At 35.3% G+C, this 20,026-nt stretch overlaps 1 protein-coding gene and 1 long non-coding RNA gene across 2 annotated transcripts; both read left to right on the forward strand.

Moving 5' to 3' along the window:
• The first annotated feature begins 4,884 nt into the window (after nucleotides 1–4,884).
• Nucleotides 4,885–12,271, forward strand: LOC132597926 (uncharacterized). The gene is made up of 3 exons (XR_009565443.1): nucleotides 4,885–5,059; nucleotides 6,027–6,115; nucleotides 11,638–12,271. It is a non-coding gene; the product is annotated as an uncharacterized lncRNA (long non-coding RNA).
• A 1,224-nt stretch (nucleotides 12,272–13,495) lies between these two features.
• On the forward strand, nucleotides 13,496–18,268 carry LOC132593288 (NKG2-A/NKG2-B type II integral membrane protein-like). The gene is made up of 6 exons (XM_060305967.1): nucleotides 13,496–13,682; nucleotides 14,074–14,172; nucleotides 14,656–14,709; nucleotides 15,236–15,387; nucleotides 17,297–17,397; nucleotides 17,719–18,268. Exons 1-6 carry the CDS (start codon nucleotides 13,496–13,498, stop codon nucleotides 17,837–17,839), a joined length of 714 nt encoding a protein of 237 aa, XP_060161950.1. The 3' UTR covers nucleotides 17,840–18,268.
• The last annotated feature ends 1,758 nt before the right edge of the window (nucleotides 18,269–20,026 follow it).

Below are 20,026 nucleotides of genomic sequence, written 5' to 3' on the forward strand. Positions count from 1 at the left end.
AGGAAGTTACAAAGGTATATTCATTCATCAAAACTCATCAAAGTGTGTACTTCAAAACAATGTAATTTATTGTGTGTAAATTATAACTCAACCAAGTGGATTTAAAAATAGCACAGGAAGACATAATTAAAAGCAGTGAAGCTAACTCTTCTTCCTCTCTTTAGTCCTATTCCTCAGAGGTAAATTCTCACATAGCTTTGTTTTCTACTAATGTTTTCCTAGTCTTTCCATAGTCCTCGTTCTTTTTTATTTTTACTTCTTATTCCTTTACTACTACTTTAGTTGAATTTCTAGCTTTAAAAGTCAAGAGATGCAACTCAAGCTCTACTTCTCTCGTAGGAAGGAAGAGGTTCAGGGTTACAGTCGACAGGTGGCAGGGAACCAGCGTTGCTGCTCTAATTTCTACCTAAGGGATGGTGCTTAACAGCTCAGGCATCTAAGTTTATGTATTAGTGAAGTTCAACTTCCCTTTTTCTTCTCATTAGATCCAGATGTCTAGATGGATACAATTTTTTTAATGTAAATTTTAGTTTTACATCTAGGTTTCTGATAAAACAGCGGAAATCATCAAGGGCCAAAAATGGAGAGAAAGCTTGAAACGAGAGAAGCATTCTGACTCTGAAGTTACCACTCTCTGGGGTTATTTCCAATGTTAATAACTGTACAGTCTGGATTGAAGCGCTACAACAGAGATAGAGAATGAGGCTTTCACTTAGCTTGAGCAAAAGAGTTAAAAATTAGTTTCTCATGTAAAGCTTGAGGATATTAAAACAGTTTTTTCTATATTAGCTCAAGTTCTAGTTGACTATACAGACCTTTCTGTAATTTCTTAGGCAGACTCACTTAGAATTTAAGGTTACATTCCCTGTGTGATCCTGGGTTGGTAGGACCCCAAATCATCATGTACAGAGAAAGTACATGCAGATGATCCATCTAAGAAAAGGACACTAGCTCAGGTCCAGATGATTGTCATATATAAAAACTAATTTAAAATACCAAATTGCATAGGGAAAAAGTCATAACAGTACTTAGCTGAGATAACAAAGAAATTAGATGCTAATACACCCAGGTAATTGAAGTATCAGATACAGAATGAAAATTAGATGTCTTTCAAATATGTAAAGCCTTGAAAAGTGGAATTAAAGACACAAAAACTGATATGGAAAGTACAAAAGGACCAAACACAAACTTAGTCTTTTCCTGGATGTTTTAAGAAACAGAGCCTGAGGCAAGGAATAAAGTAATAAAGTTTTATTTGGGAGAGAAAAAATCAGGTCATTGAGGGTGTGTAAACAGTGGGAAAATAAAAACTGAAGTAAAAAAATAATATGTTATGATTCTGGTTATTATTTCATAATGAGCAGCAAAATATCACAGCAAATTGCTCAGAAGTATGTTTCTGTTCTGCATACTAAATTGCTTTTGAATGATTGCAAAAGGAACCCATGCAGTTGAATAATTAATGGGAGAAAGAAAGAAAAAAAAAGAACAATATGTAGGCTGAGGGTGGAAGCAAGATATGAATGAGAGAAAATCTTAAAGAAGAAATTTAAAGTATAATTAATATATGAAAAGATGCTCACTTTCACGGGCAATTAGAAAAAAATGTAATTAAATAATGGTACATTATTTCAAATTTCAAAGATTAGTATAGATTTTTTAAAATATGAAAATTTTAAAAAGTTAGAAAAATGAGCAGATTAAAGGAAGACTCATACACTGTTGGTGAAATTGTGATGAGCAAAAGCAAACATATGCCTTCTCTGTTATACTCTACTATTTACCTCAAAGAGAATTTTTTGAGCTATAATTGACATGCAACATTATATTAGTTTAAGGGGTACAATATAATGATTTGACACTTGTGTATATTCTGAAATGATCATCAAAATAAGTCTAGTTAAAATCCATCACCATATATTGTTATAATTTTTTTTCTTTTGATGAGGACTGTTTTTTTTAATAAGAGGACTACTTTATTTTTAAATTTTATTTATTTATTTTTGGCTGTGTTGGATTTTTGTTGCTGCGTGCGGGCTTTCTCTAGGTGCAGCGAGCGGGGGCTACTGTTTGCTGTGGTGCGTGGGCTTCTCAATGTGGTGGCTTTTCTTGTTGCAGAGCATGGGCTCTAGGCATTCGGGCTTCAGTAGTTGTGGCGCACGGGCTCTAGAGCACAGGTTCAGTAGTTGCGGCGCACAGGCTTAGTTGCTCCGAGGCATGTGGGATCTTCCCGAGGCATGTGGGATCTTCCCGGGCCAGGGCTCGAACCCGTGTCCCCTGCTTTGGCAGGCGGATTCTTAACCACTGCGCCACCAGGGAAGTCCTGATGAGGACTTTTAAGATCTACTCTCTTATCAACTTTCAAATATACAACATGGTATTATTACCTATAGTCACCACACTTTACCTCCCCAGAATTTATTTATTTTACAACTGGAAGTTTGTACATTTTGACCATTTTCACCTACTTCCCTCACCACCACACCTCACCTCTGGCAACCACAAATCTGTCTGTTTCTATGACTTTTTTTTTAGATTCCATATAAGTAAAATCATAGTGAATTTGTCTGACTTAGTACAATGCCCTCAAGGTCCATCCATTTTGTTGCAAATGGAAGATTTCCTTCTTTTTATGGCTGAGAGTTGGGAGCCTCTGTGCTTCCTGTTCCTGTATATCTGTTTCCTTCTTTAGGTTTGGGAAGTTTTCAGCCATAATTTCTTCAAATACACTTTTCCTCCCCTTTTTTCTCTCTTCTCCTTCTGGAACCCCTATTATGTGTACGTTGGCATGCTTTATATTATCCCATAGATCTCATACGTTGCTTTTGTTTTTCTTTCCTTGTCTTTCTGTCTGCTGTTCTGATTGGGTGATTTCCATTTTTCTATCTTCTAGATCACTTATTCATTCTTCTGTGTCATTTAGTTGGCTATTCATTGCTTTGAGATTGCTTTTTTTTTTTTGCGGTACGCAGGCCTCTCACTGTTGTGGCCTCTCCCGTTGCGGAGCACAGGCTCCGGACGCGCAGGCTCAGTGGCCATGGCTCACGGGCCCAGCCGCTCCGCAGCATGTGGGATCTTCCCGGACCCGGGCATGAACCCATGTCCCGTGCATCGGCGGGCAGACTCTCAACCACTGCGCCACCAGGGAAGCCCCGAGATTGCTTTTTATCCAGTAATTGAGTTATCTATTTTTGATTGGCTCTTCTTTGTAGTTTCTAGTTCCTTGTTACAGTGATCTGCATTTCTGTTGACAATCTTTCTTAATTCAGTTAGCGTTTTTATTACCACCTTCTTGAACTTGGGGTCTGGTAGGCTGGTGAGCTCTGTTTTATTTTGTTCTTTCAGGGGATTTCTCTTGCTCTTTTGGTTGGGAGTAGTTCCTCTGCCCTTAGATTTCACTTAAATTTCTATGACTCTATGAATTTAGGGGAAACAGTTGTCTATTGTGGTCTTGAAGGCGTGATTTTATGTGGGAGCATTCCCGTGGAGGCTGTGTGTATTCAGTGTCTTTGGTGTGAGAGCTGCCAGCCACTTCTTTCCTCAGGGTGTGCTAGCCACGATCACCTTGATAGAGACTGTCATTGGCATTGGAGGATCAAATGCTCGTGCAGGGTGTGAGGAGGGACTTCCTCTCTGTTCAGTGGCCATCATTGCCCTGCCAGGTGCTGGATCTGCTCCCCAGCTGTGGTGTGGAGTGAGCAGGGCTGCGGTGTTTGCCCCTTCGGATTGAGAAGTGTGGTGATGAGGCAGCCACCAGTGCAAGGCTCTGTCCACCTGACTGTTGGCAAACCAACATGTGCACACTCCTTATGAGTAGCATCTAGGCTTCTCCAACCCTTCTGTCTGTCCCAGCAGTTTTCCCAGCAGGCAAGAGGGCTTGTCTCCTTTGTGCAGGACCCAGGACTAGGATGCCTAGATTGTGGCTCACCTGCTCGCTCCTCAGGTTGAGAGTCCTTTTTTTTTTTTTTTTTTCAGATCCCACCCAGGGGTGCAGGTCCCGAGCCAATGTCTTTTTTTCCCATCCTACCCAGTTATAGTTTTCTTGCAACTTTGGTTGTGCAGTTCTGCTAGTTTCCAGTTAGCTTTCCATGAGAACTGTTCCACATGTAGATGTATTTTTGATGTGTTTGTGGGGGGAGATGAGTTCCACATTCTCCTACTCCACTGCCTTGATCCCCTTCCCTAACTGTATGTTTTTGATGATTATAAAAAAGATTATTAAAATATGCAAATTGCATATGTTTATTAAACAGTTGAAGTATAAGTTTTTATGAAATTAGTTACTGAATTTTATTCCATATATTTAAAATAATAATAAAAATTTCTGACAAAAGTGCAATAGTTCATTAATTGCTTTTTGTGTTCATATGATTATATATTTTTTAGCCTTTTCAATATGCATATATAATTTTTATTTATTTATTTATTTGCGGTACGCGGGCCTCTCACTGTTGTGGCCTCTCCCGTTGCAGAGCACAGGCTCCGGACGCGCAGGCTCAGCGGCCATGGCTCACGGGCCCAGCCGCTCCGCGGCTTGTGGGATCTTCCCAGACCGGGGCACGAACCCGTGTTCCCTGCATCGGCAGGCGGACCCTCAACAACTGCGCCACCAGGGAAGCCCTGCATATATAATTTTAATCACATCAAACAATTGTATAATATTATTTGGAATGCATTTTCCTTGTGGGTAAAATTTTATAACAAATTTTTAGTAGAAAAATTCAAAACATGAGCTAAATATTAATTATTGTTAACTATGGTTTGTGTAAAACTTGCCCAGAAATGTTACAAAAAATGCTTGTTTTGCTTTCTATCTAATATCCATCTGTAAAACAAACACAAAGATACAGTAATTGTGTTAGTAGTAGGTATTCAGAGTACACATTAAATATGTTTACATTTTCTAGAATGTTCCTGTGATCTTTGTTCAACCCACTGGATTGGATTTGGAAATAGCTCTTATCTTCTTTCCAATAAATCCAAAACCCGGGCGGAGAGCCATGCTGCCTGTGCAGAGCTGAATTCTCACCTTCTAAAGATCGGTATCAAGGAAGAGCTGGTAGGGCAGACACTTCTGTTTTTTTTGTTATACTATAACTATATCTGGTTTCAAAGCATTAGTGATTGACACCATAATTTGGGAAAACTGAAGGTTCTCAAAAGTGTATGATATTTTCTTACTTTGACTCAATTTTCTTAGGGAGAAACTCCACTTTTTGAACATTTAATGCTAGAAGAAAACCACATTAACAAATGAGATACCTTGAGAAAAAATCTTATTAATACTAAGTGGATGTGGTGCAAGCCCTTGGGAGAACTTTAACCAATAACAGTTGAGCCAGAAAGGAGTGGATTATAATATGCACACATTTCTGGTTTATGATTTCTTTTCCCAATTGGAAATTTTATCCATGCTTGAAATGAAAGGCTGGATAGGTCTCAAAATCAATGAAACCAATAAATCCTGGTTAAGGGAAGATGGCGTCACAGTAACTGAAAGCCTGAAAGTATAGTGTTTTGATAACTGAACTTTTCTGAGAGTATATGACAATTCGTGTGTATGTGCATGTATGTGTGTGTGCGTTACGTGTGTAGGGCACAGAAAGAGCAACCAAGAAAAAGGAAATCATTACGGTTTTTGAGGATCAGTCTGTGGGATTTAATTGGGGGAAAATTTCCAGTTCTTTCTAAATAATATCACCTTTAGGGCCTTTACTTTTTTAACTTTACTGGACTCTTAGGAGAAACTTATGCATAGTTTTAGGCAAGCTGATAAATCCATAAACTTCTATCATATTGGCTTATAATTCTACTTAAATAAACAGGATAGGATTAGATACTGTTCAGTATTTTGTGTTAAGCTTAATATTTTGTAATTAAAGACTGTCAATCTTCAGGGTTTAATTCTTGTTTTGATTAGTTTGTTCCTTTATTGTTTCTCATTTTGTTTGTCCTTTCTAATTTTAAGCTTGAGATAAAATTGGCATTTGCGGATATCACACCTTGCTTTACAATTTTTTTTACAGATTCTTGGAAATGGAGAACCATGGTTGTCCACATATTGAAGGAAATTATGTTTATGCTTGTAACTGTTCATCTGGGAAAACTTACGTCTGTGAGTTTAATATATAGCAGCTGTTTTCCTAATACATGTTGTGATTGAATCCTAATTAAAGAAGTACAAAATATTCTGTTGCCTTTATAAAATTTTACAAATTATTGTTAAAGTTTTTTTTTTTTTTACTACACTCACAATACTTTAGTTAAATTTTCAACTTTTAAATGTATTCGAAGTGAGGAAAATTCACCACCCACAAATTCTTTGGGAGTGAGTGTTCTCCCTATGAGAGCTCATATTAATATTAATTTATTAAATAAAGTTAGCAAACTGTTTGTTTTAACATCTTTATAGGAGTATAATTGCTTTACAATGGTGTGTTAGTTTCTGCTTTATAACAAAGTGAATCAGCTATACATATACATATATCCCCATATCTCTTCCCTCTTGTGTCTCCCTCCCTCCCAGCCTCCCTATCCCACCCCTCTAGGTGGTCACAAAGCACCGAGCTGATCTCCCTGTGCTATGCGGCTGCTTCCCACTAGCTATCTATTTTACATTTGGTAGTGTATATATGTCAGTGCTACTCTCTCACTTCGTCCCAGCTTACCCTACCCCCTCCCTGTGTCCTCAAGTCCATTCTGTAGTAGGTCTGCGTCTTTATTCCCGTCCTACCCCTAGGTTTTTCATGACCTTTTTTTTAATTTTTAGATTCCATATATATGTGTTAGCATACGGTATTTGTTTTTCTCTTTCTGACTTACTTCACTCTGTATGACAGACTCTAGGTCCATCCACCTCACTACAAATAACTCAATTTCGTTTCTTTTTATGGCTGAGTAATATTCCATTGTATATACGTGCCATATCTTCTTTATGCATTCATCTGTTGATGAACACTTAGATTGCTTCCATGCCTTGGCTATTGTAATAGTGCTGCTATGAACATTGGGTTCATATGTCTTTTCGAATAATGTTTTTCTCTGGATATATGCCCAGGGGTGAGATTGCTAAATCATATGGTAACTCTATTTTTAGTTTTTTTAAGAACCTCCATACTATTCTCCATAGTGGCTACATCAATTTACATTCCCACCAGTAGTGTAGGAGAGTTCCCTTTTCTCCACACCCTCTCCAGCATTTGTTATTTATAGACTTTTTGATGCTGGCCATTCTGACAGGTGTGAGGTGATACCTCACTGTAGTTTTGATTTGCATTTCTCTAATAATTAGTGATGTTGAGCATCTTTTCATGTGTTTGTTGGCCATCTGTTTGTCTTCTTTGAGAAATGCCTGTTCAGGTCTTCCACCCATTTTTTGATTGGGTTGTTTGGGTTTTTTTGATATTGAGCTGCATGAGCTGTTTGTATGATTTAGAGATTACTCCTTTCTCATTTGCTTTGTTTGCAACTATGTTCTCCCATTCTGAGGGTTGTCTTTTCGTCTTGTTTATGGTTTCCTTTGCTGTGCAAAAGCTTTGAAGTTTCATTAGGTCCCATTTGTTTATTTTTACTTTTATTTCTTTTGCCTTGGGAGACTGACCTAAGTAAATATTGCTATGATTTATGTCAAAGAATGTTTTGCCTTTGTTCTCTCCTAGGAGTTTTATGGTGTCATGTCTTATATTTAAGTTTTTAAACCATTTTGAGTTTATTTTTGTGTATAGTGTGAGGGAGTGTTTTAAGCTGGTTGTCCAGCTTTCCCAATACCACTCACGGAAGAGACTGTCTTTGCTCCATTATATATTCTTGCCCCCTTTGTCAAAGATTAATTGACCATAGGTGTGTGGGTTTATTTCTGGGCTCTCTATTCTGTTCCATTCATCCATATGACTATTTTTGTGCCAATATCACACTGTTTTGATTACTGTAGCTTTGTAGTATTGTCTGAAGTCTGAGAAGGTTCTGCCTCCAGATTTGTTATTTTTCCTCAGGATTATTTTGGCAGTTCTGGGTCTCTTCTGGTTCCATATGAATTTTAGGATTATTTGTTACAGTTTTGTGGAAAATGTCATGGGTAATTTGATAGAGATTGCATTAAGTCTGTAGATTGCTTTGGGTACTATGACCCTTTTAACAGTATTAATTCCTCCAATTCAAGAGCATGAAATATCTTTCTATTTCTTTGAATAATCTTCAGTTTCCTTTACCAATGTTTTATTGTTCTCAGTGTATAGGTCTTTCACCTCCTTGGTTAGGTTTATTTCTAGGGTTTTTTTTTGGATGCGATTTTAAACAGGATTTTTTTTGGATGCAATTTTAAACAGGATTTTTTTTTTTACATTCTTTCTGATATTTTATTGTTAGTGCAAAGAAATGCAACAGACTTCTGTGTATTAATTTTGTATCTTGCTACTTTGCTGAATTTGTTTATTAGTTCTAGTGGTTTTTGTGTTGGAGTCATTAGGGTTTTCTACATACATAGTATCATGTCATCTGCATATAGTGACAATTTTGCCTCTTCCCTTCCAATTTGGATACCTTTTATTTATGTTTCTTGTCTGATTGCTATGGCTAGGACTTCTGATACTATGTTGAACAGAACTGGTGAGAATGGGCATCCTTGTCTTCTTTCAGATTTTAGCTGGAAGGCTTTCAGTTTTTCATTGTTGAGTATTATATTAACTATGGGTTTGCTTTTATTATGTTGAGGTATAGTCCCTCCATACCCACTTTGGTGAAAGTTTTTATCATGAATTTTATTAAATGCTTTTTCTGCATCTATCAAGATGATCAGTGGTTGTTGTCTTTTCTTTTGTTTATGTGGCATATCACATTGATTGATTTGTATTTGTTGAACCATTCTTGCAACCCTGGAATGAATCTAACTTGATCACAGCATATGATCCTTTTTATGTATTGTTGCTTCAGTTTACTAATATTTTGTGAGGACTTTTGCATCCATATTCATCAAAGATATTGGCCTGTACTTTTCTTTTTTTTTGTAATATCTTTGTCTGATTTTGATATCAGGGTGTTCGTGGCTTCCTAGAATGACTTTGGGAGAGTTCCCTCCTCTTCAGTCTTTTGGAATACTTTGAGAAGGATTGGTATAAGTTCTTTGTATATTTGGTAAAATTCCCCAGTGAAGCCACCCAGACCTGGACTTTTATTTACAGGGAGTTTTTTAAAAAATTACAGATTGTATTTCACTTCTAGTGATCATTCTGTTCAAATTTTCTCTTTCTTCTTGACTCAGTTTTGGCAGGTTGTCCATTTTTAAAAACTTGTCCATTTCTTCTAGGTTGTCCAATTTGTTGACATAAGTGTTTATAGTATTTTCTTATGATTTTTTGTATTTCTCTGGTATCAGTTGTTATTCCTCCTTTTTCTTTTTTTTTTTAATTTGGCTCCTCTCTCTTTTCTTCTTGGTGAGCCTGGCTAGAGGTATGTCAATTTTGTTTATCTTTTCAAGGAAACAGTTCTTGGCTTTATTGATCTTTCTATTGTTCTTTATCTCTATTTTATTTATTTCCTCTCTGATGTGTGTTATTTCCTTCCTTCTGCTGACTTTGGGTTTTTTTGTTCCTGTTTTTCTAATTCTTTTAGGTGGTAGGTTAGGTTGTTTACTTGAGATTTTCTTCTTTCTTGAGAAAGGCCTGTATTGCTGTGAACTTCCCTTTTAGAACTGCTTTTGCTGTGTCCCATAGATTTTGTAAGGTTGTCTTTTCATTGTCATTTCTTTCCAGGTATTTTCTGATTTTCTCTTTCATTTCATTCTGACCCATTGGTTTTTAGTATCATGTTGTTTAGTCTCCATGTAATCATTTTTTTTTTTCTCAGTTTTTTCCTGTGGTTGATTTCTAGTTACATATGGTTGTGGTCAGAAAAGATGTTTGAAATAATTTCTATCCCTTACATTTCTTGAGGCTTGTTTTGTGTCCTACTATGTGGCCTATCCTTGAGAACGTTCCATGTGCACTTAAAAAAGAGTGTGTATTATGGTTTTTTTGTATGTAACATCCTGTAGACATCAATTAAGTTCAACTGTTCTTTTGTGTCATTTAGGATCTCCTTTGCCTTATTGCTTTTTATGTCTGGAAGATCTGTCCAGTGATGTCAGTGGGGTATTAAAGACTCCTACTATTATTTTATTCCCATCAATTTCTCTCTTTACGTCTGTAGTGTTTGTTTTATGTCTTTAGATTCTCCTAAGTATATTGGGTGCATACATGTTAACAAGTGTAATATCCTCTTCTTGTATTGATTCTTTTATCATTATATAGTGTCCTTTGTCTTTCATTATGAACTTTGTTTTAAAGTCTATTTTGTCTGATATGAGTATTGCTACCCATAGTTTCTTGTCATTTTCATTTGCATGTGCCATTTATCTTGTGGTTTAAGCCTTCTTTTCCTCCCCTTCCCATTGTTTGGTTAGGTGATATTTTTAAAAATTACCTTTTCTTGAACTGCATAGTTTGACTTGGGTTTATGTCGTTACATCAAATATTCCTAGTGTAGGGCTTCCCTGGTGGCGCAGTGGCTGAGAGTCCGCCTGCCGATGCAGGGGACATGGGTTCGTGCCCCAGTACGGGAAGATCCCACATGCTGCGGAGCAGCTAGGCTCGTGAGCCATGGCCGCTGAGCCTGCGCGTCCAGAGCCTGTGCTCTACAACGGGAGAGGCCACAACAGCGAGAGGCCCACGTACCACCAAAAAAAAAACTATATGTGTATATATATATATATATATATATATATATATATTCCTAGTGTAATACAGACAACTAGTCATGATTGGAGGATGAATTCATGAATGATATAATGAGTAGTTATTTAATATTTCCACCTATGTCATGGTGATACAGTTTAATATTGTTTGTGTTTTATCCTTTCAAGGGGCATTTATTTTTAACAGGAAATCTGCAGATTAAATTATTTATTTAATAAGAATAAAATGGAACGTAAGAACTAGGGCAGAGAAATAGAGATGGTATTTTGAAAACGATGGACTTTGTGCCAGGTAGAGTATGGTTGAGAATGTAGAAATTCCTCAGGATAATTAGTGACAAATATCCTTAAATACTTGTTGAAAATGGGATTATGGCTTTTAGAAATTCTTCCATGACAATAGAAATGAGATAATAATGGATATGAGGAAATAGTGTATGTACTGCCAAGATTTAGCAACTAGTTTAAAAGTAAAACTTGAGGTATTTGAAGTTTGCAGTGTTCATGATTGAGATGGAAATAAGATAACTGCAGGGTGGCTAAGCCGCCATCTCCTCAGATCTTGTAGAATGTGAAAACAATTTCTCAGAGACATTTGAAAATGGAAAATCTAAATGACACACTTAGAGGTCCATTTGTCCTTTCAACTGGAGCCCAAAGTCTCCTAGTTTCTGGAGGTTTGTGACGAGGTAAACTGTCTTCAAAATAGCCTATGTGTGAGAATTTCCTGTTCAAACCTGAAGTGACACATTGATGAGAAATCAACTTTTTCCACTCTTGTTTCACTCTGAGCCTTCACAGGGCAGTCTGTGGAGGTCACAGACATTGTTTATTCTTGTCCTAGATTTATGTTTTTAAATTTCTTCTTTTAATTTTTTAAATTCTTCTTTAAATTTCTTCTTTCTACCCAGCTATAGCAGGCCTCTTTTATGAGAGTAACCTGACCTCCCCACTAAAGGATGCACAACTTTCTGGCCAACAGAAGGTATGTGTCCCTCCTCTCCTGTCTCTCTACTAGACCACCTCACTTAGTGGGAAATAACAAATGTTAAATGTAATGCAAGTGAGGTACAATTAATATACAACAAAATCAAAGTAGAATATTGGTGTTTTTTTAAAATAATTCAGGGTAAAAAGCAACCATAAAACATGAAATATGTTGGAAGATTTCTCAAAGTATTCAATTTATTGTCTGTAGGAAGTTAGTTGCATATGCACTTGCATATTTGGGTTTATAAATCAATATAATATTAAGTGAAACCCACAGACATCATGACAGGGAAGAATTAGTTTGGGATTTTATAATCAGTAGAAGGTGGGTTTTTTGTATAATAGTATGTTAATATATATTTTGCTCAACCTTTATAAATAGATTCTTGGAAAGGAATTCATTGCATAACAAAAGCCAAACATAATTCCTCATACGTGTACTTAGACTCAATAAAAGCAGCCTGATTTTATAACAAAAATCAGGATGAGGTAGCTTCCTAAATGCTAATTTAAACTTAATTGTAAGTAATGAAAGAATTTTTTAAAAAATTGAACAAACACTGCAAAAAAATGTACCATGCTAATTAAAGACACTCCTGCTTAATAAATTAGTTAACAGGGTCTAACTGATATGAATTAGAAATAGTAACATAGAAATTGTGACTAAAATAATAATTAAAACTGATACTTGTTGAGAACTTATAAGTGTCAGGTTGAGTGCTCAGTGTTACATGCATTGGATATTACCTATTCTTATTTCCATTTTAGATTAGTAAGATAGGTTACTAGATACTAAATAATTTTTTAACAGTCATACTCTGATAAGTTTCAAAGCCATAATTTATTTCCAGGTCTTTCTGACTACAGCATCCATTGACTGAATTATTAAGTTATGTTATCTGGATTTTTTATAAGTAATTTTTATAAGTAATTACCATCACTTATACAACTAAAATGACCTTTACTAACTTTGACACCTATAGGATCTTTCTGCAAGTTTGAATTAACAGTGTTCTTCCATAAATTACTTATATTTGTTTATTATTTTGTGGGTTCATATCTTAGCCATTAAGTCAATTATCGATTACTTTTACAAACTAAGTATTTTTTAGTCTTTTTCTGTTGTTTTATTTTCAATATTGTCTAGGTTATATATAAGTTTAGTGTATCATGTAACATTTTCCAATACATGAAGTATTTCCTCAATTTTTAATGTCTTCTCAGAACTCCTCAACCATTCAAAATAACGACCATTTGGTAACACTTTTCATAAGTAAATGTAAGTCACCAAATAATGTAATTTAGTGTAGGAGATTGTTGTACATGCCAACATTACACTTTCCCCATCTTTAAAATACTCTATCTTTAACCATTACTGGATTTCAAAATTATCATAAATATAGGTGAATCTCTCTTTTCTAATAAAACATTATAATTTTAATACAAGCATTATAATGGTGTTAAAATATTTCTGTGGAATCTGAGTAGGATATTGTTAGTCATGAACTTCTTTACTCCTCCCTAATTTATTGCTTTTCATTGTTTCAACCAAAAATATATTGTCAAATGTAGAATAACTTAAAAAAAAAAAAGTATTCTACCATGAGACACTTGTTTAAAGCTCTAAGGAATTTAGAACCAGGCCTTAAGATTGTTCTACTGCGAAGTGAGCACTAGACTCTACCCCGCCCATTTTACTGTACTAGGGATCTCATCTTACATACACCATTCATTCCTAAGTACACTTAGGGCACTGTCTGACATAATTCAGCTGCAGAGATGAATAACCAAGGAGTAACCTATGCAGAACTGAAGGTAGCCAAGAACTCAAAGAGGCAGCAAATAAAACCTAAGGGCACTAAAAGTTCCATTTCAATAACTGAGCAGGAAATAACCTATGCAGAATTAAATCTTCAAAATGCTTCTCAGAATCTTCGAGGGAATGACAAGAACTACCACTGCAAAGGTAAAGCATTTAATAGTCACATGATGGAACTGTTCTAGGATACGCAGTTGGAGTACAGAGGTTGGAGAAAGAGTAGGGGATAAGTTCACGTATTTTTCATTTTGAGGAACAGAACTTAAAGTTGGAGATGGGATTCTAATGTGAAATTGGAGGACTACTTTTATTCTGGCATTGCTGTAATTTGTAGTCTTTGATCAACAACTCATGAAGCGTTATATATGCTGAAAATGCAAAGGTATATTCTGAGAGAAAGATTATAGTGGTAGAAATGGGCTTGGGGTCCAAGTTTATATATATAACTCCCTGTTTATGTGGGTTCTCTTGTTTGTAAACTTTCTAAACAACTGTCACCATCACTCTTTTCTCAGTGTTTCCTTTTCTTTCCCTGCAGATTTACCATCACCTCCAGAGAAGCTCATTGCTGGGGTTCTGGGAATCATCTGCCTTGTTTTGATGTCCAGTGTGGTAACAGTGAGAGTTTTTACTCCCTGTAAGTAGATTTTTGAAAAATTGTAAGGGAACTTTACACTTTAATGATGGTCAGTGCCTCTAAACAGTTCATAATATTATGGAATGGGCATCTCATTAAAATGTATGCATTTAGACTAAATGTGGAATGGTTATTCTGAATTTGTCAAAAGTATACAACACAATAATTACAGAGAGTATGTATATGTATATTCTGATTTCATAACTCAAAAGCATGCTTTAGGATATTGAAAGATCTTACTGAGAAATACAAATTAATTCTTGAGATTGGTTAAAACAAATACTATAAGAGATGGTGATCTGTTCCTTTAGGCTTTTGAAATATTTTTTCAACCAAATCTTCATTACTTAATTTTTCTTGGTAAAATCAATTTTATTCCAGATTATTCTAATCCTAAGCAATAAACCAAATTTCAACTCAGAAACTACAATCATTATGATTTATTTAGATCAATATTAACTTTTATAATGATTAATTTTGTAGCTACTGCAATACGGGAGCAGAATAACTCCTCTCCGATAAAAAGGCTCCAGAAAGGTACATAATGATTTTCAAAGTTCTGATATAAATACAGTTTGTATTTTGTCTCTATCTTAGGCTAGTGAAAATAAGAATAGATTTTGGGGTTGAACATAAATTACAAAATACGGCAACAAATATTCATAAATAATGATTATAGGAGAGTGTTTCTCCCTATGCAACAATATGATCACCATACCCACTGTTGCCACTGGCTCAAATTTCCTCCCTCTGTAATATGATAAGAGACAAATAATTTTGCTATTCTAAAACAGAGGTTTCATTTCTTGATTTTCAGGACATGTAAAGAGTGGCTATTTCTGTGTGTTTGCTTTATACGGAGACATAAATTGGGGGGTGAGAGACTGACACTTCTGTGAATGTATGAGTGTGGTTTGTTTTATATGCACCAGCCTTGAGGGTGCATAGATGTGTTTTATATATATACACACATATATATTTATACCTATGCATATATGTAAGTTAGTTTTCATTTTTTTTAATTCAAATTGTTTTTAGATAATAATTCACAATCTTTCTTCAGAATGTCATGCTGGTCATTGTCCAAAACACTGCTTTACATATTCCAACAATTGCCATTGTATTCATTTGGAAAAAAAAACATGGAATGAGAGTGTGATGGCCTGTGCTGCTAAGAACTCTACTCTGCTTTATATAGATAATGAAGAAGAAATGGTAAGATACTAAATGTTGCAAACACTTTGTTAAAGGCTTGATTCAGTCAATATTATATTTGCTAGGATTCACTTGCGGTTTTGTACATATTTGCAGTTTGTTTAAGGCCTATTAATGTTCCATTAAACAACAGAATACAACTTTATGATATTCTATTTATATTTTTATACCATTAATACACGTTTGATAATTTCCAGTTCTTGCTTTTCATAAAAAAAACATGTTTCTACAAATGCTATTATTTTCTAAAATAAACTGTGCTATTTAATTTTACAATATATAAAGGAAAATAAACATATCATGATTTTGCATATTGATCACAAAATGTATAGAACCATGTAATTGCATATCAGATCGTGGAATAGAAGTTTCCACTTCATAGCAGCCCCACTCCTCTGTATTCTCTCATCACTTCTCCACCCTCCGTGTATACCCACTGTCCTGACTTTTGATATTATAGAATCTCTTTGCTTGGTTGTTGTTTTTTTGTGTGTGTGTGTGGTACGCGGGCCTCTCACTGTTGTGGCCTCTCCCATTGCGGAGCACAGGCTCTGGATGCGCAGACTCAGCGGCCATGGCTCACGGGCCCAGCCGCTCCGCGGCATGTGGGATCTTCCCGGACCGGGGCACGAACCCGTGTCCCCTGCATCGGCAGGTGGACTCTCAACCACTGCGCCACCAGAGAAGCCCCTCTTTGCTTGTTTTTGAACTTCATATACATGGAATCATAGAGTATGCATTTTTCTTCTTGTCTTCTCTTACCCCCATATGCTATTTTTGCAATTCATCCATATTATTGCATTTATGTGTAGTTTGTAAATTTCCACTGCTCATTATGTAAATATAACATTTAAAATCCAATCTACCCAATGTCTCTGGTTACAGATGGAGTCTTATGCCCTCAGATATAAAGAGGCTTCCTGGGTTCAGTACTTTCAGTCATGGGATCCCCTTCGCTGGTCCCACCTCCACCCCTACCCCCCAACTCTGGTATCTCTCGGTGGAGGGGGAGGAGAAGCCCTTACTCTGGCTGCTTCTTGTTAGCAGGTGTCCTGCTGGATCACCTTGTAAGGCTCACCTGGTGTTGCCCACAGGATTCCCCTCAACACCAAGGAGGAATGGCTAGGCTGGGTGTTGGGAAGCAGCAGGCCTAGGTCACTTTCTTCGGTTGGGTGGTGGATATAAGATGCCCCTAATAGTTGTTCCTTAACCCCAGGGTCGCAAACCATTTCACCTTTCTCTTTCCACCTTTCAGAGTTCTCCTTGACTTGTGTCTTTCATTAGTTCCAGTGTTTACAGTTGTACCTAGCTGGGCGCAGCTGAGAGAAATGAGTCTCTGACTCCTTGTCTGGTCCCTTGGATTCTAGCAACACAGAAACAGAGTGATTGGGGGTTGATCTAGTCAAAGAACGGTGTGAGCCCCAGGAAACCAAATCTTTGGCTTTCGTGTCACTTATTTTCTCAATTTCATTCCCTTAATTTCCTTCTAAAACCGAAACTCTGAGAAACATAGAGGAGAAATCCATTGATATGGTCACAGTATCCTGAGAAATGGATGTCACAGAATCTAAAATCTTATTTAAAGCCTTGCTATGTTAGTTTTGACAACATGGGTAACAGTTGAATTACATGAATCAGAATTTTCCTTATTAACCTAAGAAAAACAGTGAAACTGCTAAGCATAACTCTTTGAGTTAATTTTACATCAAAAGTACTGACCTTGGTTAATGTATTTGGCAGTATTAAAACTTTGAACTTTAATATATTTTTAGTGTTAGATGAGACTCTTAACACTCATTTTGTTCAGAAAACTAAGGATCCTATGAAAGAACACACTACTTGCCTTTGAAAAATTAATAAAAATCTTTCATGACGACTATTTAAGTGAAAATTCTTTATTTTGGGCTAGAAATTCCTGATGTCCCTATCAATTATGTCATGGATTTCAGTCTTTCGTAAAGGCCGTGATCATCCATGGATGTGGCTAAATGGTTCAACTTACAAACTACAGTAAGTTTTTAAAAATAATACTGTATAGAGGAGGAAGAGATTAAAAATAAAAATTTTAAGAATAATATTAAAACATTTGTTTTAGTTGAATTATAGAAAGATGAAGGAGGATGTTGAAAGTTAATAAAATGTTGATATAGTTATTAAAGAATGGGCTCCTCAATAGCCCATTTCCCTAATAACAAGCTCTTACTAAAATTATATTAAAATATCATTACCCATTTTCAAAATAGCTTTTATTACAGTGACATGGAAAATGCTATTGTTTCATGAGTTGTCCTCATATGATATAACAGAATTGTGCATTTTTTTCCATTACAGTATAACAGACCGATCACCTGATGAACGTAACTGTGCTCTGCTCTATCCACATGGCATTAAATCAGACAGTTGTGAGCGTCCACATACATATAATTGCAAGGATCAGCTTGAGAAAATGTGAGTTTGGATGCTGTTGAGTAACTTTAACTTTTATGAAATGGAAATAATATTATGATTGTATAAATTTTAAAATGAATTATATTGAAATATAATATGCACACCAAAAAGTATAGATATCGTTACTTTTGTGTCTGGCTTTTTTTACTCTACATTATTTTTATGGCCTTCAACCTTTGTAAAAGATCGCATGTTGTGTGAGTCCATTTATATGAAATATCAAGAAGAGGGAAACCTATTCTAGAGGCAGAGAGTGGATTGTTGGTTACCAAGGGCTGAGCAGAGGTAGGATTGGAAAATGACTGCTGATGGTTACTATGTTTCTTCTGGGGGCGATGAAAATGTCTAGAGTTTGTTACTGTTGATGGTTGTAAACTCTGTGAATATACTAAAGAAAAAAAATCACTGATTTATACACTTTAAGTGGATACATTTTATGCCATGTAAATTACACCGCAATAAAGCTGTTTTTAAAAAAAATCCTGGAATTATGTTTGGGATTGCATTTAATCTTCAAAGTAATTTGTAAAGATAGTCATCTTTACAATATTGGCTCTTCCAGTCAATATCATGCTTTATCTCTCTATGAATTAGGTTTTCTTTAAATTCTCCCTATTATATTTTGTATTTTTCTATATTGAGTTCTTAAAGATACATTGGTATTTCACTCTCATGCTTTTGTAAATGACATCCTCATTTGAAAATTTTTAGTAAGTTTTACTGCTGTAAACAGTAATACAATGAGGTTTACATATTGGTCTTATAGCCAATGATTTCTCTGACTTTATGTATTAATTCTGTCATTTCAAATATATAGTCTTCTGGATTTTTATATAACAGCTCTTGCATTTGTAAATAATCATACTTCATTTCTTCTTTCCAGATGCAATTTTTTTTCTTGACTTATTTTTATAGGCTAGGATTTTATTTTCAATGTCGAATAGAAGGTACAGTAAAGGTTCTATATGTATCCTTTTCTATTTTCGAGGAAAAGATTTCAGTATTTCATCAATATGAGGTTCATCTTAAGGTTTTTTTCATCATAAGTTTCTCATATGAAAACAGTTCCATAATATTCTCATTTTTCAAACAAATTTTATAATCAATTGACGTTACATTTGTATTGTTTTTCCGTCAGTTGGAATGATAAACGTTTTCTCTGTATAATGATTATGAAGTAAATTACCTTTATTTCTTTCATATGTTAAACCAGTCTTGCATTTTGAAGTAAAATCACAATGATCATGTGTTGTCCTTTTTTAAAAAATCAATGCATATATTATATCTAGGTCAAGCTGAAGTTTTTCTTTATCTGTGTTCCCAAAGAAATTTGACTGAGTTTTCATTTACGTTATGTACTTGACAAGTTGTTACCAAGGCTATTTTTAGGAAGCATTTCCTTTTCTTTTACCTGGACCTTTGTGAAAGAGTACTGCTACGTTTTCAAGTGTTATTATTCACTACTAGTGCCATCTGAGCTTCTAGAACTTTTTTGTGGGAAGGTTTATATAACGAACTCAATTTCTTTACAATATGTGTTAGGTTTACTCAGGTTTCTATTTTTTGTGATGCATTTTGGTAATTTTCAATTTAGGATTTTTCTATTTTTTATAGATACTAAAATGTTTTCATAATATTGCTTTTTTTATCTGTAAAAACCACATGGTATCCCCATATTTATTATAGACATAAAAGACTTGTTTCTTCTCAAATTTTTTTTTTTGGCCACACCGCATGGCTTGTGGACTCTTAGTTCCCTGACCAAGGAATGAACCCGGGGCCTCGGCAGTGAGAGCGTGGTGTCTTAACCACTGAACCATCAGGGATTCCCTCTCCTCATCTTTCTTTCAGCAGTCTTTTATCAATTTTATTAAATGTTTTCAATGAGAATACATTTGGCCTTGTTCCTCTCTATTGTAATTTTGTTCTTTGTCTTGATTTTGTACTATTTATTGTTTTCTTCCTTCTACTTCATTTGGTTTTAATTTCACCTAAATTTAGCTTTTCCATTTTTAGTTTCTTGTGATGCATGCTTGGATTTCTGCTTTGTTTTGTTTTATTTAGTTTGTAAGGTAAGCATTTAAGGCAATCAATACTTCACAAGACAGACATTTGGTTTTATATTTTCCTTGTAATTCTTATAAAAATTTTGAACATTCATTGTGGTCATTTCTATGGTCCATCTGTTACT

The sequence above is a fragment of the Globicephala melas genome, chromosome 10, assembly GCF_963455315.2.
Source record: "Globicephala melas chromosome 10, mGloMel1.2, whole genome shotgun sequence".
In the NCBI taxonomy this organism is placed as follows: Eukaryota; Metazoa; Chordata; class Mammalia; order Artiodactyla; family Delphinidae; genus Globicephala; species Globicephala melas.